The sequence below is a fragment of the Merops nubicus genome, unplaced genomic scaffold (assembly GCF_000691845.1).
Source record: "Merops nubicus isolate BGI_N331 unplaced genomic scaffold, ASM69184v1 scaffold47616, whole genome shotgun sequence".
Lineage (NCBI taxonomy): Eukaryota > Metazoa > Chordata > Aves > Coraciiformes > Meropidae > Merops > Merops nubicus.
In genome coordinates this window covers 1598-25248 of record NW_008617918.1, presented here as the reverse complement: position 1 = coordinate 25248, position 23651 = coordinate 1598, and the positions used below count along the sequence as shown (strand labels likewise).

General features: G+C 42.5%; 1 protein-coding gene across 1 annotated transcript in view; it reads right to left on the bottom strand.

The window, feature by feature from the left end:
• The window catches only part of LOC103775807 (semaphorin-5B-like), a gene marked incomplete at its 5' end in the record, with an annotated part of 28882 nt that extends 6602 nt beyond the window's left edge, over positions 1-22280 (bottom strand). Inside the window, 8 exons of the mRNA XM_008943278.1 lie at positions 10717-10922; positions 14080-14124; positions 15033-15182; positions 16086-16256; positions 18092-18310; positions 18972-19197; positions 20517-20664; positions 22137-22280. Of these exons, the coding sequence (XP_008941526.1) occupies positions 10717-10922; positions 14080-14124; positions 15033-15182; positions 16086-16256; positions 18092-18310; positions 18972-19197; positions 20517-20664; positions 22137-22280 (1309 nt within the window). The remainder of the gene's footprint in view (positions 1-10716; positions 10923-14079; positions 14125-15032; positions 15183-16085; positions 16257-18091; positions 18311-18971; positions 19198-20516; positions 20665-22136) is intronic.
• Positions 22281-23651: the final 1371 nt, after the last annotated feature.

Genomic DNA, 23651 nt, shown 5'->3' with positions numbered 1-23651 from the left:
AGCCAGCCATGCCTTCTTGTTAAAGGCTGTTACTTTTTTGCATTCTGGGAACATTAGGCAAATGACTGAGGGTTGTGGAAATATATTAATACTATGAAATATTTCCCACAGCTTGTACATCTCTGAAAGTGCCAAAGCAGAGATCTCAGAATTATAATTAACCAGTAACTTTGGAAATAAGTACAATAATAATTACATTTCAACAAAATAAACCATACAACTAAAATAACCTTTTTTGTCATTAACTGACACTAAGGAAATAAATGACGTCTGGCCATCCACATGCTCCTTTTCTTCTGAGCCACTGGATGCCACAACACTGCTGTGCCTCTCCAGTTATGCATTATAAAAGACCCTGGAAAGATGGAAAATTGCCAGAAATACCTTATGAGACCCATGTATCTACTGCAAGCTAAGAATGATTTTTTAAGACTTTAATGATCCTCCTTTCCAATCTTTTTTAAACACTTGCTTAGTGTTTTGCACGAAACAGTCTCACCTGATGCTTTTATAAAATCTCTTGAGCTCTGCCTACACTGCAGTCAAAGGTAGCAGTGGCCAGGGTTTATGTATCGAGTTTTTTCTAATGAATTCAATAAGGCTGTTTCAAGGATTTACAGTGAAGTGTAGTTGTACAGATGAGGAATCTATTGTCTATATAAGAAGGCTTTTCATCTCAAAAAGATATAGAAAAAAAATCCCACTGGGATACTATACTTCTGATTGCATGTTTTTCTCAGATGGAAGCCTCACTATATTTTTAGACTGGAAATTCTCTGTTCACTATTATTGGTAAATAAATTAAGCAACCCTCAAATGACAGCAGCATCTGTACATGTGCTCAGGTTGACAATGGAACTAACATTAAATTATAAGAAAACAAATAGCTACAGTTTCCTATAGCTGTTTGAAAATAGCTATTTTATACTTAGGAGAGAATGAGGTTATATTATTACCATTTTAAACTTATAAAACCCTTCAGAATTGGCAGCATAAAGGACCATTGTCAGAAAGATGCTTTGGCACAACTCTGGCTTTAAAACATGAGTAAGATGACAAAACAAACTGTATGTAACAGTAAGGCAAATAAGTGAATCCCTGCTTAGAGCTATGTTCATTCAGGTTTAAGTATTTTCTCAAACTGGAAACTGAAGTCCAAGGAGCTGATGGAAATCTTCCTACTGACAAGTGCAGGTGTCTAGCCTAAAGCTTGCTATTTAGCCCTGGCCTGCCAGTGATTTGGTGGCTCCAACACACATGACGTGGCGTCCAGACAAAAAGAAGGAATTCAGGGATGCCCCAAGCTGTTTCCCAATATAGCTGGTGCAGAGGACACAGCAGACATGATCTCAGCTGTGTGGGAAGGTGTAAACTGTCTCTTTGCTGCACTGCTGTGCCTGGGTGTATGCCCTTCCTGGGTCCCTCCCGTATACAGCAATGTTACTACAGAGGCTCGTCAGTGGAGCTACAGCATCTGCCCTCGTACTGCCCTGGTACTCAGACTAACTCACCAGAGGTATAACCACAGTAATCACAGCCCTCTAAAACTAATTTAACAGTTCACATTGGGTACAGGGGATCACGCAGAGCCAGTGGGCTCTGCTGGCCTCCGGCTGATGGCCGCTGGTGAGGCTGCAGTGCCTGGGGGCAGGTCTGCTGGGGAGGGCAGGTCGGTGCCACCGCAGTGACACTGGAGCCAGCAGCCCGCAGCTCTCAGGCAGTCTCACAGCTTTTTGTTCTGGTGAATTAGCCACTCAAGTCCTGCAGCCTGGTGCTGGCCCACAGCACTACATTTAGACTGAGAACTGCAAAGGTGTAACTGCAGTGGTGGGGGGAAAACAAAAAAAAAAAAAAAAAAAAACAAAAAAGGAGTAAAACCAGAAATAAAAGTGGGCCTAATTTGCCATCTGCTACCATTCAGTCTCTTACAGTCTTATTGCTTTCCAAATATCTCCCACCCCCTAAATAGATGCTGTTGATTATTTTCATCAAGATTGCTTTGTTTTCTCCCCATGTTGCATCTCACCTTGTTATTTTCTTTCTACATTTATAACCTTTTCAGGTCATTTTCCATTATTTCTATACCAGTGGCTGTTTTTTTTGACACACATCCCAATTTAATATCTTCTGCTAGTTTAATTAACACACTGACTGCAACCTCTCCAAGGTCGTTAATGAAGATATTAAATAAAGCCAAACCTTGCATTACTGCTTGCAGTGCCACAAACAACTCCTCCCTATAGCCCAGTACATGCCCATTAATGATTGCCCAACGTTCACAGTCCATTAGCCAAGTTTCAATCCCTACAGCAGCATTTCTGTCCAAGCCAATTTCTATTTACACACCACAAGATTATTTAAGACACAAATACCATCCTCTTTTCTTTAGTTGTATGGACTAGTGAAGCTACATTTTTAACCAGCTGAGAATCTGTGCTTGTGCAGCAGTCTCATCTTTCTCCTTCATTCTGCAATGCTGAAACTCTGTGCAAAAATGATTGTGACTGATTTCTTTCTGCTCAGCAATAGGTGCCAGCTCACCTGTCACTTCAGCCCAACCACCTTCATTTCATCTGGGTATGTGATATGTTGCCTCTCAAATATTAATTCAGGTTTGCCTGCATGTTAACACTGATACAGATTTGTTTCATTGAGTTCATTCCCACTGTTGTAAATGAATGTAAAGGTGAGGCAATCCCATTTGTTCCTCTGGGTTTCAATCTCTACTACAGCCCTGATGCTACCAAATTTTAAAGACCAAGTGGGATTTAACACCCTATTGATATGCTTTGTTGAATGGGAAGGGTCCAGGCATACCCTGTCTATTGGGGGCCTGTATGCTTACAGATATTTTGTCTTACTCCAAATCCAGCTGGTGTTTCCCACACAGACTTTACTGGAGCTACCTGTGTGACTTTAGTGCATCAGACTTCTGTAACTTAAAACAGCAACTCAATTAGCTGGGAGGAAATTTGCCTTCTTCCTTACAAACACTTTTGTATTACCTTTGCATTTCATGGCACTGGGGGTTTGCCTGACATCCATGATATTTATAAAAGTAATTGGAGTTGTTCATTAGCTGGTTCTCACAGACTCTGGGATATGGTCCATCTAGACTCCTTCATCCACAGATTTTAAGCTCTTTCCTTTATTCACATGCTTTGTGCCATATCTCAGGATGATGTTAGAGCTGACTTAATGAGGATCCCCCCAGCTATATGGGAATGCAGGCTGAGCTACTCCTGCTTACCCTACACCAAAGCTAACATGCATAGAAAAATGATGCATGAGGGAAAGGTGACGGGAAATAGTGTTACTGGAGCCTGTGCTGCCCATGCAGGGGCAGCAGCCAGCACATCCTCAGCAGCCCTGAGCTCCCAATTGCTCTTTTGGACAGGGTGGTCATGGTTCAGGAAAAAAAACAGCTCAGGTATTTCAGCTGTCCTCTGTCAGAGCTGCCAAACATGTTCTGGACATTGAGCTCTAGTTCTGAATGCTGACACAGCTATCTTTATTTTGTATCCATGCAGCTCTATTTCTTTATAATTCTACTTAAAAATCTATTATTTGCTAATGGAGCTATTCCAGAATAGCAAGGCAGCTTCCCCTTCAAGAGTAGCACAAAGGTTATATGTTTTCTGATATTTACTGTTGGTCTAATATTATCCTCTCCCTTTCCTTTAGCTCCCTGCCTCTTTCATGGCTCCCTTTAAACTCTTCTGCAAACACATAATTAATTCCTCCTGCACATCTTGGAGGCATTGAGGATTTCCCAGTTCAGTTAATGCACATAACACTGCCAGACAGAGCTTCAAGAGACAAGGAGGGAAGAACCACTTCAAGCACCTGAATCAAGGGAGAACCATTAACTTTTAGCAAATGAGGCAAGGGTATGTTTGAAATATTCCACTTCTGACCAGTAGAGGGAAATGATGTAAATACACAGCAGTCGGTGCAGTGTGATTTTCCTATTCCCAAATTCTGCAGTTCTTCATTTAGTTCTCCTTCCTCCAGCACAGGTTGTTAAGATACATATCAACTTGAGAGAAATTAGGAAGGCAAAAATTGCAAGAAAAAGGTAATATCAATGATTAGATCAATTGGTGTAGCTGGAAAATCAGATAAACTTTTGAACACATCTATCTGTCTTCAGGTCTGAAATAGCAGCTTACATGCTCAAGAACCTTCCAGCTTTTTCCAGCTGTATTCATTGATCTAATTAAAACCAAAACCAAACCTGTCTGCCTACAAACCTGTCTTACCTGCCTCCACAGATTATCACATCTGCAGTAAAGCAACCTCAAAAAGGGCTAGTGTGAGCATCCATGATGACTAGCCTAGCCTGTAAGAAGGCAAAGCATGGACCATATCCCTGACCTGAGTGTAGAGGAGATGTGCCTGGTTGTACAAGGAGAAGGTTGAGTCAATAGAGAAAGATATGACATGATGAATATGAAGCATCTACCCTCCCCCCCCGCCCCGCCCCGTGTCACTTAGAACTTCTCAATATGGCTTAAAGAGGAAAACAAAAAGTCATCCCAAAAGCTGGACTCTCTCAAAATGGTGGGATAGGAGGAACAACATGGATTCCCATCCCAAAGTGAGCAGCAACAGCTCTGCCAGGTAATGAAGGGTTTGTATGAAATGCAGATGGAGGGGGACCAGTTCCCATTGAGGGGACCATTGTGAGCAGCTGCTTAGCATCCCAGAGGGAGCAGGAGCAAGGAAACATTCAGATCTGAACTGGCAGTTTCCCCTACTCTGAAATAACCTATCTATGAGAGGGAGATATCTGTGACATGCACACAGCAACCCGCTGAGCCACTGCTGCCATGGGGTGAGGACACCTCTAAGAGATGCACATCACTCTACAGGCACTATCACCCCAGGACAGCCACACCTCCAGGCATGCTTGACTGCTCAATTTGACTCGACCCAGTGATATAAAGAGGAGAAAAAACACTAATAGATTTTGACTGAGACGCACCACTTAATCCTTTTTTCCCCATCAGTAAGCTCTCTTGCTTTCCCTTTCTAGCAGGCATTATGTAAACTGAGAGTTCCCTGAAGTGATATTTGCAACTGCAGGATCATACAAGAAAGGGCACAATGCTCCTTTGCCAATACAACTCCCTGCCCCTACTATTCTTTTTCAAATAATACTATACTCATGGTAAGTACTAAAAATACGTACTCTACTATTCAAGCACTTCATATTCTTAAATGCCATTTTGTTGAGGGAAAATAGTCTTTGTTAAACATGAAATTCACTGGGAACAAAATTTATCTTTCAATATGATTTACTATATTTTTATACATAAATATATGTATGTATTTTTTCTAGCTAATTACATCAGCTAAATCTCTCTCTAAAACACCAGGCAGCTAAAGCAAGTACTTGAGGGAGGCTGTTAATAACTTATTGACATGTTTGGTATCATCAACTGCTGGCTTATGTCTAAGCTTCACAGCCACTTTCTGGGGTTTGAATGTTGCACAGTGAAAGGGTCACTGGGATAGAAAGAAGCCTGTATCACAGTGCTACCAGTGTATGTGCTGTGATTGCTACAAATAAATGGGTTAGCCAATTTTAGCTGAAGTAGTAACACATCAAATGAAACGATAGGCCATTGAAGCCCTAAGTTTTCCATGACAGAGAGAAACAAACACCCTCGGTGACCAAGGCTGACTTAGATAAACAATCCTCTAGTGCACTTGACAGTAGTTAAAGCTCATTTAAACTTGAAGCACTGGCTGTCTGCCCACTATAAAAAAGGTGTTATTTTCAGTGGCAATGAAAATGACCATCACTGAGAGACAGACATGTAAAATCCATACAGGGATCCACTTTCCTATACCCTGAGCTTTATTTCTTTTTGCAGTGTTGAAAGCCACACCAAACACACAGCCTGTCGTTTTTTTCTGAAGTGTTGCTCTTCCAAAGGCAGAATTGGCTTCTCCTTCATAACCCTCCATGTTTGTATTTTATTGCCACGAATTATTTGGGATTAGTAATGAAGTGTGGATCACAGTGTTGAGAGTCCTTCACAGGGAGTGTCTGCTCTGCACTGTTGTTTGATTCTCAACAGCACTGTTTATTAAAAAATATTAATTGTAGCTTCTAATTTATATAGAGCCCCAAGTGATCTACTGAATATTCCCTGTTTTCTGGTGGCTGCATTTATTTTCATTGTATAATTTTGGGCAAGTGCAGCACTCATAGTTCTACTGAAGTCAATGTGTATTGTTCTGATGTCTTCCTAGAAACTTCAGGTATCAGGTGATATATCAAATACTTATTTTCCCTCTTTCGTTGCCATATCCTGCAATCTCACACAATTCTCACCTCATCTTCCCCAACAATAAATTTGCTCAGTGACATAGATGATTCTTGTGCTTGAGCACAGCTTCAGTGTTTGACCCTTACCTTCTAAGAGAACAGTGCTAATCAGAGCTGGCCAGAGCAGATGCAATGCCCAGGTGTTTTCTCAGCTTATTTGAGGCATCAGTACAGAAAGAGTTTGTCTGTGTGACTCATGACTAAAGCTGTGTTTTAGGATGGAAGGACAGAGAAAGTCCAGCAGAGTCAAAAAGAAATTCTGCAGAATCATCATCATAACCATCCTGAAAACTTACATTTCTCACTAATCCCATCTGTCCTGATCCAAAGGCCATTGGATTTTGCATTTGGAACAATGTGATGATTCCTTTGTCTGTCCAAATCCCACGTAGAAGAAAATGTTGGCTTTCTTTATTGGCAGATAATTTAGCAATAGGAAGAAGTTCAGTTCAAACCCTTTCTCCATGTGTAGCTGTTCCAAGAGCTCCTAATTCACAAGGGTTCACCCTTAACCCTGTATCTTCCCAATTTTACTGCAGGATCATATGGTGTTCCGTCGACATGACTCTAAAAAGTAACTCACAAGAGTAAGTCACTGCCTAGCTGAGGCAAAGTGTTTAAAAAGAGGATCTCCTCTCTGCTTTGATAGCTAGCTATTAAGTAATTGGTATGGCAGTATTGGAAATGTTGTAGGTGCTTCTGTAACCCATCATGCCAAAATGTGAAGAGCAGATAATTTTTATTTCACTTTGCTCTTGTTCTGCACAGTCTTCAATATTGTCAGTGCTGTATGAACTTTAACCAATTAATGAAACATGAACTGCTTATTAGGTGACCCAAAAGGTCTCTCCCCTACGATCTGTGAATAACAAATCAAAATCAACATGCTGCTGGTAAATGCATATGCATGAAAACTTTTAAGACATCATGGCTAAAACAGCTAACAATAAAGCTCACAGAATTCTTGAGAAAGCAGAACAGGAAGGGAAAAGAAGCCAGCAAAAACAAAACACTCTTCTGCAAAACACTGCCTAGGGAAGTTCGCATCAGCTAAATGATCAATAGGTCACCATTATGTACGATGTTTACAGCTGATCTGCATTACCACATTGCTGTGCTGAAACATCCAACAAGACTCGTACCAGCTAGCACTTCCTTCATTAAAATCTGCTTTCATATAAAATTCACCTTGATTTATGAGTTTGCATTCAGTGCTGTATATTTGAATGTAACATTGCCAAACTTTCTACTGTGTTCACCTGCTGGTTGGAGAGCAGTGATATTTCAAGATGAAAACAAACTAAAGATGGTTGCAGAAGGCTTATTATTATCAAAGAATGGAAAATAATAGACTTGTGCATATGCTCAGCCTTCTGCTAGCATCATGTCACTGCGTATTACCATTTTCTATTACTGAAAGTAGTCTATACGCCATGTATTTCCTTACTCGTGGATTTATGAACTCACACACACACACAAACCTACAATGATTCTTTTCCTTCGATTACCTAGAACAGTTTGGGGGCAGTTTGCTTGCTATCTGCTGAATAGAAACTTACTTGGCTTTAGAATTTGGAATTTCAGGTGTTTTCACTTTCTTTCACACATACACATTTTAAATTCAGATGGGCCCATATCCAAGCTCAGTCTAACCCTCATTTTCCAGAAGGTGAATTTTAGCTCCTCCATCATTTGAATGTTAATTGCGTAGCATCACCATAAAACCACACATGTTCCTTGAAGACAGGAAAAACTCCCTCCTGACCCTTAGAAAAATCTGCCAGTTACTCCTAAATATAAAGCTGGCTAATAACAAGTTCTGTGAGTAATTAGAGAGCACAGAACACACAGAGTCTTCCCCTTACTGCACTAACGCTATATATAAGGAACACTGAGGAGCAGCAAATTTGTAGTATTAAAGGAGACATTTTCAGGCAACAGTTTAAGAAAGGAGGGACAACGGAGAAGATGAACATAAGGAAATAGTAAACAGGAACAGAGAAAAGGGGCTGCATTTGATAAACACGTTTTACCCTTTCTGTAAATCCTTTGCTTTATTCACCACTGAAAGAGTACAACTTTGAGTTATGCTTAGCAAGCAGCCCCTTGCTCCTAAACATTTTGTTTTGGTCTGTCCAATGACTACAGATTTATTCGCTTGAACTCTTTCACTTCCTAACAATCTATAAATAAACCCCATCTGGTCTATCTCTCCTTGTGTCCAAGTCCCTTCTTCCCCCAGCCTAACTCATACAGTCCTGGTTAGCTAATGCCTTCCTTTAAATAAACTAGACTTTCCAAAATTTGACCTAATGCCTAAGCTCTTTACATCCCTCGAAAGACAAATCTAACAGCTGCTCACTGTTACTACACACTAAATCAAGTATTCAGAGATGGATCTATGCAAGAGGTCGGCTCCCTCCCGATACTACATTAACTAATCTGCTGCTATTTTAAACTTTGCTTAGCTTTGTTATTACTTCTACTCCATTGCACAACTCAGCATAGACATTCTACTTTTCATAATCCATTTACCCAATCGATCCATATCATTCTGCAAACAACTTCATCCTTCTAAGTTTAAACCATTCTTCCTATTTTAACGTCATTTGATAACATATGATAGCACTATATAAATCATGAAGAAAATGTTAAAGCAAAGCCAAACCTGTAACTACCTGGTTTTGACCACAAAAATAAATTTGTCTCTTTTCTTCATTGTTTCAATCTCAGAAACAAGGGGATACTCTTGTTCATCTCTTTATCCCTGCAAGCTTTTCTCACCTGGGTCTTCCTATTGACTCTGCCACAACTACTCACATCACTGAAAGGATTACTTTCATAGTTTGAAGCTTCCAGGCCCAGGTCCTAGTTCTTTACCTGTCTTAATAATTTATTACCTAACCCATATATGCAGAGTGTGTCGAATAATAGATCCTGTGAAACTTTGTTAAAAACTTCTGAAAATCCCAATATGTCTGCTGCTTCCCTCCTATCTAGATCAATGTTTATTTAATTTAAAAAAGGAATCCAATTTGTTTGACATGATTTACTTTCCACAAATCCATGCTGACTCGCATTATGATGCTGCACCCTTATTAAACTGTATGCAACTGCAGCCCTATGCTGCTAGGAAATGTATTTTTGAGGGTGCGTTTATAGGCGGCAGGATCCTCTGGTGGGTTGCAATGCCCAACACAAGGAATTCAGCACATGCTTATTGCCAAACCAGTCTGTTATTTTCCAGCTCAAACTGTTTTCCTTTAAAACAGCAAAACAACATTGATTCTTTCGAAACGATTAGATGCAGGCTCTTAGTTCTGATGTGTATTCACATTGCAAATCATGCCCGTGTATCAGGATTTGTCCTGTGCCCAGAGTTATAAAATCCCTGTGCAGAAACAGTCCCCAAAACCTGGGGAGTTTAGATGGTCCCACCATTGAGCTTATTGTTGGGTCTTACTCAGAAGCCAGGCCAGATCAGCAGAAACAGACAATCAAAATGTCAGCAGCACATAGCTATATGCAGGAACAAGCAGCTGCAGGGTTTCCTTCTGCTTCACACTGTTCAAGTGACCTGAGGCAAGCTGTTCTTCCTGTGATGACACGAAACCCCTTCACCCATCCCACTGCTCACTTCTCTGATCCCACACTTCACCTGGAGACTGAGGCTCAAATACAACAACGTGCTACTTTCTCAATGTATTGTCTCCTGCAGCCTTAGTCCTATCTGCTCAGATAATGTGTGGTGTTCTCTGTAGCAAGCAGACATGCCAACAGAGTACGCCACTCCAACATTCATCTTCTCCTAAGGCTTCAGTTCCCAATTCTTCTGTCATTGAATTCTGCATGACTGCCTGGGGTAAGCTCTGTGCAGTACTGATACGGGGTGTAGAACCCTCTCTGCTTTGTCATCTTTTCTAATTTAGCAGTTCCCAAAGCTTTTCCCAAGTCCCATCCTACCAATAAGTATTTTGCCAGCTATTTCTCTAATAAAGTTTCCAATTTTATTCTTCCTCCCCTCCATTTCCTCTTTACCATGCACTAACAATGCACTGAACTGAGCTCTTACTGATTTCTTAGAGGACAATTTGTATCCATACATCAGCCAGAACGGGCTGGAGTATCTTGGTGTGTACTTGACAAACTGGCATTCATCAGGACTGTGAAAGAGAACAAAATAAAAAAAAAAAATAGTCCCCCCAAAAAATAATGGAATTTTTTTTAACTCCTTTGTGACACTATGGCTAAATGCCCCTTCAACCCCACATGCAATGCAGAGAAACACAAACCTACCCAATTCTAACCATGACATAAATACAGGATTTGTTCAGGTACTATTAGGTGCATGTGGTATTTCCCATCAAGTACCCTACCTTGAACTCCATAGGGGTGTACTTCTCATTCTTGGGGGTTGTGTTGCCCTTGTAGTGGAGATGGTTGGGAGTGGTGGGGTGGATAACGGTTGACTCCTGGGACTGCCTCTGACAGCGCTGGCAGTACACGTAAATCACAAAGGTTAAGAGACTAGAGCCGAAGAAACAGGAGACCCCAGTGGCAATCAGATGGATGAGACTGAAACCTGCAAGGGAAATGACAAGAGATGCTATTTTTAAAGAAGAGTCTTGTTCCCTCTCACGACAAGACCACAGGTGCGAATCAGAGCTATGACATCTCGGGATCAACATTATAATAAACTGTTGAAGCCACAGTCTTACATTCTAACATAAACTGACATAATCTCCCTGCAAATCAGTCTCCCCACTGCAGCTCTGCCTTGTGCAGCTTAGCAGGTTCATGCATTGTTTTCTCAAAGCTCCCTCCCTGTTTCTCCTCTCTCCCCTCTATTGATATTGAAACTAAACATTATGTTAAGCTGACAGCTAAAGAAATGAGCCATACAAACAATGCACATAAATGGATTCCAAAGCATGTGTGTGTCATGGAAATAAGGGGATAAAAATGCTCAGTGTTTCTCTGAGGGAGAAGGAAGGGAGGGGAAAGCCCTTTTTGTTGTCTGCCCAAGATGCCTATGGAGCTGTGTGTGGGGTTGGGGAGATACAACACATTCCTCCCCCATGTAATCAAAGTGTGCTCAGCAGTCTTGCTTATCCACAGGGCAGTATTGCTCTCGCCATGTCTGCACTACCTCTGAGGGGTTTTTGTACCACTAACAGTGAAACAGGGGTCCTCAGGGGAATGGGAGAGGTAAGGTGGACACAGGAAAGAAGGGGGGAAGCTGCTTGAAAAACACTTCTTTGTTGGCTTTCTCCCCAAACTGCAAATAAGGGAAGCCAGTTGTAGGCAGGTGCCAGCAGGGTAGCTACAGTGCAAATATTTCAAGCAGAAAAGCTCTTGGCCTATAAACGCCTCCTACAGAGATCTGTCAAGGTGAGATTGCAGCAGCACCCTCCAGACACACCGCTGACCTCTAGAAGGAACTGTAGTTGTGCATCCACCACGCGGGGAGGTACTGAACTCCCAACTCCGGCTGGTGGGGAGAAGACAAAGTCACACAGTACTCTTCATTCCTCCCTCACCTCAGTCTCCAATCCCACAGTAAAAACAACCACCAACAGATCTCCACTGACAACAGAACAAACAGTAGTGACCTTTACAGCCACCAAGTTAACGAAGCAACCAGAAGCAATCCTGGGTGACAAAACTTTATGAACCTGCTGTCTTTTGCTATGTGCAGGGGGGAATCTACAGGAACAGAACCAGGGACAATGACTCCAAATGCTACTGCTTTCCTATGTCTTTGCTCTGTTGTCTTTCAAACAGGAATGACAGGGACCCTAGTGCCTGGGGGGGGGGACACCTTACTGCTGTCCCCCACGTCGGCTCAGTGGGGGCTGCAGCGGTGAAATTCCTGTAATACTTAAAAAGCCAATTCATTTGGGCAGACTGCTGTGCTGACTTGACTGTGTGCAGAGAAATGGAAGGGACTACTCAGAGAGTGGCTTTAAATGAGGTTCATTCTTAGTCTGATCACAGTGTGCATTTTTTTGGTGCCATCTTACATTTTAACTGATAGGCTTTTCAAATAGAGAATTCTGCCCATTAGTCTATGGCTCTCCTCTAATCTTTAGTTAAAAAATATCCTCCTGAGTTTAAAAAGAACAAAACTGATAGACTTCTACAGCAAAGTAATGCACTTCAATCATAATTACAGTAAGGAACGTAGAGAATTTATTAGACTGATGAGCTACATTTATTTTTTAAACCACACTATAAAATTCTATTGCAAGATTACTACTTTCTATTGTGTTTTGGATAACGGTCCAAAAAAACAGCAGAAAGATAATTTCCTACTGAATGTTACAAGACTTTTCCAAAAAGACATTTCCTTTATAAAAACCTCCTCCTGCTTTACATCACTCATGAATGCTACAACACAGAATATGCAACTGTGCTCAGCAAAGCCACATGACACTGCCACACTCCCCTCCTGCCCAGCTTTGTTTATATTGCAGTGAATGTTTCGTTTCACTGATACATTTGCAAGTCACTATAGTAGGAAAATCTTTCTGAAACATAAAGCTCTCTTACATTTCACTCTCACCTTTGAAAGACCCATGTGATTTTTCAGGTGACTTTTAGCTGTATCTTAGGGGGAAAAAATTATTTTGTTTGCAGCATATGACTCCCCAGGGGAGAAGCTTTCTGGTTCATCGCTTTGGAAATATAGATTTTCTGTGACGCATCAACAGAATTTCTATTGATTGGCTTCTTTGCCAAATTGTAGAACACTAAGTAATAAATAATATGAGCTATGGTAAAATGTAGATTGCAACAGCAAATACAGTGGTGGTGGTACAAAGAGGAAATGTGGATACAGTGCACAACAGCAGAGTGCAAGCCATAGCAAGGAGTCCTGGAACTGAAGCAGACACGTTGCACCCTCTAAGGGAGGAGTGATGCTGGAAGCCAACTGTTAGATTGCAGGCCCAATTCCACTGATTGCCCCATGGTCACAAACCTAGGCCACATCTCTGTGCCACAGGTGGCATGCCTTTTTTTGCCAAGATCTCCAGAGGGAGAAGAGATTTTGGCAGTCTACAGATCATTTGGATTTCAGGAAAGCAGGGATGTGACGCTGGCAGGAATTAACATGGTCATTAGTGTGAAAACAGTGCTTTAAAGCATCACAGGAACCTGCCATTTCCTTCAGTCTGCACCTTTGTCACAGGGGCTCCAAAGGCAGTAGAAAAGTGACACTAATGACTGGATCTTTCCAAGTTACATGTGGAAAGGAGACACAACTTTGTGAGAGGTGATGACTTGCATGAAAGAAAGTGCTTGGAGGACAAGTATAAACTCTAATCTCATTCTATATCAACCAGGGATCTGTCAAAGAGACCCTGTTCACTGAAATCTGTATAGGTTATTTAAAAGCACCTGCCTCCAAACAACTGGAAGCTTACAGTGCTGGAACAAGGAAAACCCCTTCCTTTCTCCTGAACCATTTACCCTGTGGGTAGAGACAAACAATGTGCTCCTTGGTAATTAATGACCCTCAGTGGCAAACCCAAACTGCAAAATAAATAACAAACTTAGAACTGACAAGTGGACATGTGATACATTCCTCCAGTCTGACTCAGACAGCAAGACTCCAGTGGAATTAAGACAATCAGTGGGATATGAGCTGTATAGATTAATGGTTTGGTTGATACTGCACAGGGAGAAAAGAAACCAGGTTAAGATAAAAACAAGATGGATGGTTAGTGGTACCCTACCTCCACAGTTCGTGCTCTCGTCAATGCTGGAGGCTGGCAGGATCACTAAACAAAGAGAAGAAGATTGGAGAAGGCTGTCTTTTTGCCATCACTTTACTTCCTTAAGTAATTAAACCCCCTGTGCTCCAGACACGAGAAGGTGCTTACGTGTTCTGCAGCAAGCCAAGTCTCTCTAAATTGAATGATAAACTTGGACTGTGAAACACATGCAACAAAACACCTCCAAAGACCCAACAATTCCAGTACTGTTACCTGATCACTGTTTAGCTTCTTCAGTTTAGGGAGAAGAAGATAGCTGAGAAAACCATGAAAAAGAAGAATACCATTGTCTAGAGATTTCAGATTTTTAAGTCAGGGCACTCTAATCAAGAAAATAATATGTGGAAAGGGATTATTCAATCTAGACCTGTAAAAAATATTTGTACAAGAGATGCAATTTCCACAAAACACAGGGTGGAGGATGTGGATGACCATCTGCTCATCAACAGTGTTGCTCTTTTAGGCCTTTGATTAATCTCCCCACTTCGCAGACCAATTTTCTCCATCTGCCTCACCTTATTTCTCTGCTCTTTTGGGATGCTTCTTTTGATACCTGAACTCAAGGACCTTCTGTTGCCCATATCCACACTGAGAACAGAGATAATTTTTATAACGGAGCCTGAGATGAACTATGCCACGTTAAAACTTTCCATTCACGTGAATCAATACTAGTAATTTATTACAGATCATGGTGATTCTGTTTTAAACAAAAGCTAAGCTGCCTTGAAGGAATACCAGATACCCTGTGCCTGCCACAAGGGAGATTATAACATGTTTGTTTGCTAGCTTGCTTTTCTAGAAGCATCCAGACCCAATTTGTAGTAGAGAAAATCTCAGCCTAGCTTGGCACTCTGGGCATGAGCTGCTCTCCTGAACTGGCCCACCCTCTCCCTCCTTGGTGACACTGTACATACCAGGAATTTCATTATAGAGGCAATCCTGGTACTGCGTGCTGTTTCCCGCGCACTGCGAGGAGTCTGGGCTGTGAACCTCGCAGTAGCGGCTGCGGTACTGGACACCCTCCTCATTGCACAGGCTCCACTCCGACCACTCTGACCAGCCACCTGGAATCCAAGATCAGGAAAACACAAAGACAACGTCACCAAGAAGGAAAAGGTTCTCTTGTAGATACCAAGCTTCTCCCGTGCTGAAGGACATCTAGATCCTGGCTTGGGCCTCTCTTCCACATCTAATCCATGGGTCTTTAGGGCATTTAATTTTCTCAGTGCAAGCATCATACCCTACTTGTCAGGTTATAGTTTTCTTAACACAGACAGAGCCAGACCCTGGTGGGCACTGTACAGCATGAAGATGTCTTAAAAGTTCCTCTATCAGCTCTCTGGATAAAGACATACAAGAAGCTGGATGGCACAACGTTGCACCAGGACCACCAAGTTTTGAGGTTGCCTCCCAGGGATGCCTCAAGCAGCCAGCACAAGTTACAGCAATTAGAGGGTTTTGCTGAGGTACCCAAGTGCAGAAGTCAGCCTGCACTGGATCAGGAATAAACACAGGTGGTTCAAAACCAGTGCAGATATAAACCCTGTTCTCCGAGCTGTGCAACATGCTCATCTGCCTGTCTGTGTAAGAAAAAGGAAGGAATGTCCCTTCAAAAGCTGTACAGATTGATGCTTCCTGGCTCCTTTTTTTTGTCTGGTAAGCTTCTGCATTGAAGAACCAAAATCCTGCTTTTCCAGTTACTTTAAATGGATCAACCATTAACAAGCTTTTGCCTGTCCAGCACCAGAATGCCAGAGCATGGGCTAGCAAACTGGTAAACAGAAAGGTGATCCATTGCAGTTGAACATTGAGGTGCCTCCTTTTTCCCTGGATCAACAGACATTTACTGAATGCACAGAAAAGCTTCTAACCAGTGGTGTTTCTGATTTATTTTAAAAATATTTTGCAGATGCGCCTTGATCCCACCACCACCCAAGCCAGCTGGAGCAGAGAGGAGAACCGGCTACCTTCACATGGGTGTGTGTTGCAAAGGGCCTCCTCCGTGTGCAGGCCAATGCAGATATCCTCTCCGCTCGACGGAGCGGGGTTGGTGCAAGTCCGCGTGCGCTGGTAGTGTCCTCCTCCACAGGTTGCTGAGCAGTGGGACCAAGGAGTCCAACAAGACCATGAGCCTTTCACTGAAGGACATTGAGAAGCAAGGAGAGAGAGGTAGATGCTATTGGTTACTCCTTTCACTGTGACAAAGCTGGAGAGCCCCAGTGTCTCACCTTCCAGACCCACCCTGCCTAGACTAGCTAGCAGTTTCTTGCACCCCAGGACATTTGGGCCTGACAACAAGAACTTCATAACAAGACAGGGTACAAATGTGGTGCATTCTGCAGATACAGAATGAAGTCTATGCACAAAAAGACTCAGCATCATCAAGTGTTAAACCAAAAACTATTCTTTAGGGTAGTCACTGAAATCTATTCTATTCTATTCTATTCTATTCTATTCTATTCTATTCTATTCGTTCTGTTCTGTTCTGTTCTGTTCTGTTCTGTTCCTTTTTTATAAAACAGCATTGTTACGATATTGTATCCTGGTTCTTCACCTACAGCAACAGCAGATTTACTTGGGCAAAAAGTGCTGTACAACCTTATGTGGCACTTTTCTGTGGGGGCCCCAAGTCCTCTAGTTCCACCCTTCAGGAAACAGAACTCAGAAGCTTTATTTATTGTCCCTGTTCATTGCAGGGGTGGTTGGACTAGATGACCTTTAAAGGTCTCTTCCAATCCAAACCGTTCTATGATTTGAACAGAGCCCCAAAACAGTTTAATAATAAAACTAAGGAGGGACTTAAGATCTCCAATTCCCACACCCCTGCCTTGTCAGGCTACTAGACTGCCTGATTTGCAGATCCACATGCCATTAATTCAGAAGATAATAACCTGATGACAGTGCAAGATAAACCCAGGATTTGTGTATATACATTGAGTGAGGCAGGGAAGGAGGGAGACACAGCGAAATAGTAATCATGCACTCAGAACAGATTGTAAAACATCATAGTGTCCAAGGGGAGAAAACAGCACAGAAGAAGGGCACAGACATTAGTGAAAAGCCACCGAGAGCTTCCAAAATAGTACTAATAGCTGCCTTTATAGTGCTAGAGTTATTTTCTTTTTATAGGCCATAGAGTGCAATATTTCACACTCCTGCTACGCTCTTGCTGCACATTCTGATCATATCTGCATTGGAATTTTATCTTTGTATTGAATTTTAGAATCATAATAATACTATTACAATATAGCATTTTCAAGTGTAGGCCACAAAATAGATAATTGCCAAAACTGCAGAGGCAAGGTAATTCATGTACGATCACTTAAATTTAGTTTAGTTAGAGCAAGGAGAAGGACAAGTGAGAGAGAATACAGTAGTCACCGGTCTATTATTACTATTCTGGACCAGGAGTGCAACATAAACATGAGGACAAACTCGAAAACCAGGAAACCAGGCAAGAATACTCCCTGCTGGCTGTGCAGGAAATGGTAACTGATGTCAAGAGTAGATGCCCATCGCAAGAACAATACGTAAGCAGGAGAGGGGGAAGAAACAAGTGTTCACAAGAAGAACTGCCACATCAAGCATCTCTACACAGTATTAAGCCATATTTATTCAGCCTGTCTCCTCACCAAGGTGCAGAGGCACCATGATGCCCTCCACTGGATGAAGCATCAAACCATAAAAAAATTGCTTGACATGCCACGATACTACTTCCTCTAGAGGATGTGGCTGTTACCCTCTGAGCTAAGGTGAAACTTAAGTCATAGCACTAAAGATCACATACATGGGTCATCACCACAATAGCTTTACAGAAAAAAAAAAAAAAAAAAAAAAAAAAAAACACCAAAAAACCCCCCAAATTAAAAAAAAAAAAAAGGCAGTTTGGAAATACTGGATTTTTTTTTTGTGGTTCTACCATTTAGAAGGGGAATAACACCTGAATTTCATGCAGGAAGATGATCATGGTTACCTGGGCAGGGATGTGGATTGCAGTCCTGGTACTCCATCGCTGACCCCACGCAGGGCAAGCCACCATTTTTAGGTTCAGGGTTTGTGCATGTTCTCTTCCTAATCCTAAAGCCCAACTCACAGTCTCTGGAACAGGAAGACCAGGCCCCCCAGAAGGACCAGCCCCCATTGATGATCCGTGCAGAGGTCTTACCAGTCTTGAGGAGGTCATCAACAAGAGCTTCAAGGAAAACAAACAAGACACCACAAGATCACAAATTAATCAGTTGTTGGGCTTTTACAAACAGCTTCAGCTCATAAATAAAATCAGCATTTCTGTGCTATGGGGAACAGCTTCTACTGAAAGGTATTAGCAAGGGTTGTGTTCCACAGGGTTATAGGTAAGATAAACACAAAAAGAAATCCGTGTACACACACAAACCGAGTCTACCGATAACCTTGATAAATGACCTTTCTGGGCAGCACATTGTGGCAGTCAAGGTTGTGCCCTCAGGAGACTGCCTTGTATCACAGCAGTACTGAAGGGAATATCCCCACAGGCAGTGCACAAGGGGATCTCCAGAGAGAAAGAGGAGTAAAGACACACTGTCCTGTAGAATGGCTTTTCTCTTCTTCTCTACACTCTCATTACTTGCCAGTTCTCTTTGGGGCAGGTTGGCACTAGCAAGAACAAGTTTATACACTGCCATAAGCACACAGCTCTCAGCCGTATTGATCTCTGAGTCACAGGGCTCCCTCCATCCCTGCTGTTCTGCAGGACACGAGTCACACACGCTGAGAGCTACGCAGACACAAGCAGGTTCTTGTTACTCTGAGAGGATCCCCTCTCCACCACCCGCTCTAGGCTTGCCCTGAGGTCTCCCGGAGCTGGCAAGACATACAGTCGGTGTCACACACTGCTGAGCCGTCGTTGGGGCAGAAGCGACTCTCGGCTTTCCTCCTGCCGAACTGCAGCTGGTGCGGGTCGGGGAGCTGGGCGCGGCACGTGTAGCGGAAGCGCTGCTCCTGGCGGGCGCCGCTCTGCGTGACGTTCACCGGCATCCACGGCGTCCAGGGCGTGTTCCTGCGCACCTCCGGGCAGCCCTCCGGGTTGCAGGTCTTATATTCCTGCCGAGAAGGAAAACCACCCTCTCCTTACTCGTTAAACACCAGCTGCCTAACTGACAGTTTTACCTACGCTCCAGAAAGTAAGAGGGTACCCTCTGGTTCTAAAACAACCTCTGTCCACTGATCTGACCTCACGGTCACAAGCCAGTGCTGGGCACAGCACAAAAGGTAGTGACTGTGGAGGCAATGGTGGTGCATGGCTTGAGGTGGACCTCAGGGGTGAACCGTGCTTCCTATTTTTATGTCTCCCTTAGGTTTGCGGTGTTTTGCTGACTCAAAGTCATGTGGGGCTTCAAAACCTTGGTACATTATGGGCAGGAGAATAATTCAGGCAATAGATAATAATAAGAGCAAACAAATTTTCTGTTGTGACTTAGATGCTGCTCTCAGGTCACCCCAGAGGAACCACATGAGGCCAAAATGTCAGTAAGGTTTATTACTTCAAAATCTTATCGGTTTATTTTTAAGATCAGTTTAGATTATCTCTTTATTACAGCTATTTTTGTTTCGTTGGCTTTTTGAACTCTCTAGTGAGGACTATGCACCATTTGCCATCCTGAGTATAGAGCATCCATTGAATACAGTCAACACTCTGGCTGGATAGGGATGGGGTGATTTAAGATCCTTACAATCCTTACCACTAGTGGGAGGAATTCCAGTGACAACCACTGCGTTCTTATTTAAAAAAAAAATAAATAAACCAGGCTTTTCTGGCAGAGGGGAAGATATGCAATGCTTCAGGACTTGATGATTCTAGAGTAAATGCCAAACAGCTTGTGAACAGATGGAAGGTTCCAGATCAAATCTGCTTACACTGAAAGAAAACTCACCACCAATCTGATTAAAACAGCTGCATGAAACAGCTACCAGAATAGGAAAGGGAAAATAAAGTGAGAAAATGGGTAGTGTTGCCTCACTGATGAGTTAGCTGGGTGTTTGACCTGCTGTTTACTCAAGTATGACAGTGAGGCTCATTTCTGATGCATGTAGGGCCTCCCTGGCTTGCGAAAGAAGAATAGAAAACATATGTTTTCAGGTAAAGGACTTGATAACTTATCCTATGGAGGCCTAAGGAAGTCCTCTCTACCCCAGTCTGTCCCTGCCTGTACACACCCAGACACACACATGAATTTCACCGACTTGGAGAATCTGTCACCTCTCTGCTTCCCAGTTCATTTCAGCATCCTCTCCAGCAAAAGCTGAGGACAGCATTTTTTTTCTAGCTTCAGCAATAAAACCAAGGCGGATAGAGGAGTTAAATACCAAGTTCCTAGAAGCTAGATGTCAACAGGTGCCCCTTATGCAATGTCAATACATACCACAGCACAGCCTGGACATGTATTTCCATTTTCACAGGATCTCTGCCTTGAATGAATCCCTCCACCACAATTCACGCTACATTTATTCCAAGGACCCCATGAAGACCAAAAGATGGGTAATGGACATGGACTGTTCTCATTACAGAATCTGAAAGAAGAAAGGGCATGGCTCAAAAACATCCATGGGACAAAATGGTGACAGATGCAAGACTGCACACAGAATCTGGGTGCAATTCAGGCACACACAGAAAGCCAGCAGAAGGCTGATACAACAGTCAGAGGAGCAATATTCCTGTTCACAGCAGAGAACTGTACCCTTTGTACAGAAGGGGAGTGGTTAACCAGACTGAGTTCAGTGAGACAGTTGGAGTCAAGATCAGCTTTTTGAAAGTGCTCTCATCTCAAATCCTTTATGCATTGAATTCACAAAGGATCTCATATGCTGAAGCCCATATGTCACAAATTGAGAGTGGATGGTAAATATTTTCAGTGGTATGATTAGTAGGAGGTCAACTCAACAGTGATCTGTCACTAGTGGTAGATGTTAAACACTTGACAATTGTATCCTCACACAATCTGGCCCTTACTGCTGCTTGGACCCCAAGAAACTAGTGTTTGCAACTTGAGCTGAACTAGATCCTAAATGCATCTAAAAGCAGGCCCTAAATTAATGTTGTGTCATGTTCCCTTTTCAAAAGGTAACTTTAATTTTGTTCAGCATTTTAATCAATATTATTCTCAAATTGAATCACACAGGACTGCAACTGACTCAGATCTATTCTTTAAAATCCAAAAAGGACCACTGTGGATGGCCACAAATCAAACAAAACATCAGAAGATTCATTCCTGAATCAAGGAAGTTAAATTAATTTCCCTTTGTATTCTGAGAAACGGAGAAAGATCTGTCTTAAGTGACCACTCAAGGGACATGCAACAGCCTACTGCCAAGCAGAGGTGGCCTTTAATGAAATGTCAAATCTGGAAACCAAACTGGGATGCCCTGAAGCATATGTTTCATGAGGGGCTGAGCTTGAAGAAGCATAATAGTGCATATGGCTCTGTAGGTTCAAAAAGTATTGTCTTTTAGCAATTTTGCACAAAATATGCTTAGTTTAGAGGGGAAAGAAAGATGTTCTTCTGATGCCAAACCCTGCAAAAACTCAACCCTGAATCTCTGAAGATGTATTTTGTCTTGAACTTCTTATGATGCACCAAGCACAATTGGTAGAGACTTAGGAACGGTGCAATTGGTGATGAAAGCTGCACATATTCAACTGCCTCCTCTGGGGTGGATCCTGTGTAACTGTACCGATAAACTCAACACTGCCAACAGCAGGCACAGGTCTCCTTTCGTTCAGGAAGTCATCTCTCTTTTTCAGGGCACAGGAATACTTGTGAAAGTTTGAAAGGTCCTGCCTGAGAGTGGAGACAGTTCTGAAGTCTTTGATGTTCAGGGGCTCATTAAAAGAGGGTGGCCATGCAAGACAGCAACCTCATTCATCCCACAATTCCTCTGGAATTCCTTCTGCTTTGTGCATTCAGCCAAGCAGCCTCACACATGAGCCTCCACTTCCATTATAACCGCAGAAGGGAACACACCACGTTGTGGATATCTCTTACCTTTCTTCTCTGCTCTGTCCAACACAGACCCTGCCCCCGTAGCGTGGAGCAGGGTTGCTGCAGGACCGCTGGCGCACCTGGAAGCCAATCCCACAGGAGGTGCTACATGGGGCCCAGGAAGACCAGGGTGTCCAAGCACCATTTCTAAGAAAGAGGGCAAGAGAATGGAATATGGGGGTGACATGACAGTCCGCCCACATCATGCTGTGCTTAACAACAAAACACATAAGGCACTGACAGGAGAATGGTTGAACACATTGAAGAAGTCATTATTAATTTCAACCAGACTTTGTATCAGCAGAGGTTTGGAAAAGGGAGTTTCAAAAATGCTTAACACTGGCCTAACTTTCCTCCCATTGAAGTATCTGAGAGTTGCAAAGGAAGAGAAAGAAGCCAATGCTGAATTTATTTGAAAATGCCTCCTAGGATTTGCTGGGCAACACTATGGTTGCTGTAACTCTCACTGACTATTTTCCCATCATCTCCTCTGTGTTTTGTAACCCTGTTTTTCTGTGCCAGTGGCTGATTCCAAAGTTGCATGTCCTGGACTCTTCTGCAGAAAGAATGCAGGTTTGAAGGCTCATGAATGCCCGTTGTGCCAAAGGATGTGAAAAACCTACCCTCTGTGAATTCACTAGGTACTGATGTTATAAATCTCTTCCAGCAATACTACTGCCAGCCTCCGTGGTTTTATTACCAACCTCATAATATTCTACGTTTTCCTAAAGCCTTCAGTACTGAATTGCAAGTGGAGATCTCAGATTTCATTAAAAACGACAATAATTGCTTCTAGCTTTCATGGCCGCCTGCAGACGTCACTGTAGTGTGACCTTAAATCTGTAGAAAACAGAGGCAATTAAATGTTCAGAGACAGGATCAAGTTTCATGGTTTAATGAGTGATCGCATCTCTGCTGAGCAGTGGTAACTCAGCCTGAAGCAAATGTGATGTAAAGCCTCTTAGTTCTCACCTCAGTGACAGAGATGTCCATGTGCCGGTGGCTGGCTTCTGGGGTGCTGCTGCCATGTGGTGACACAACCCCATGCTTACACAGAAGCCAACATTTTCATCTTTAAAATCTTGCATTTATTAAAGCTCACCTTCCTCTGATTTGGCAGCACTACTGAACCTTGGAGCAGGAGAGCAGGAACTGTATCTCATCTCTTCTGTGCTGCAGGTTTCATTTCATATGGAGCCAGCGGCAATGCTCTCTCTTACAGAACTGCCTAATCTTAACACTTCACTGCCTTAAGCCAAAAAAATAGGGTTTTTTTCCTTTTTTAATAAAGAAAAACATTTCTAAAAAGTCTAGTCAAAAAACAAGTCAGGTGTTCTCTGGTTCTTGAAAGCTAAGCTTGAAAACAGATGTTAATTTTCAAAGCATTTACTGAACTAATAACACTGCTGGCAAGAAATATTTTCTGGCAGAGCACCAATCAGGGCAGAGGATAAAAGTTAAAACCCACACTGCCCTTCACATTTTTTGTATTTGTTATCAACTCTTGCCTGTTCTTGG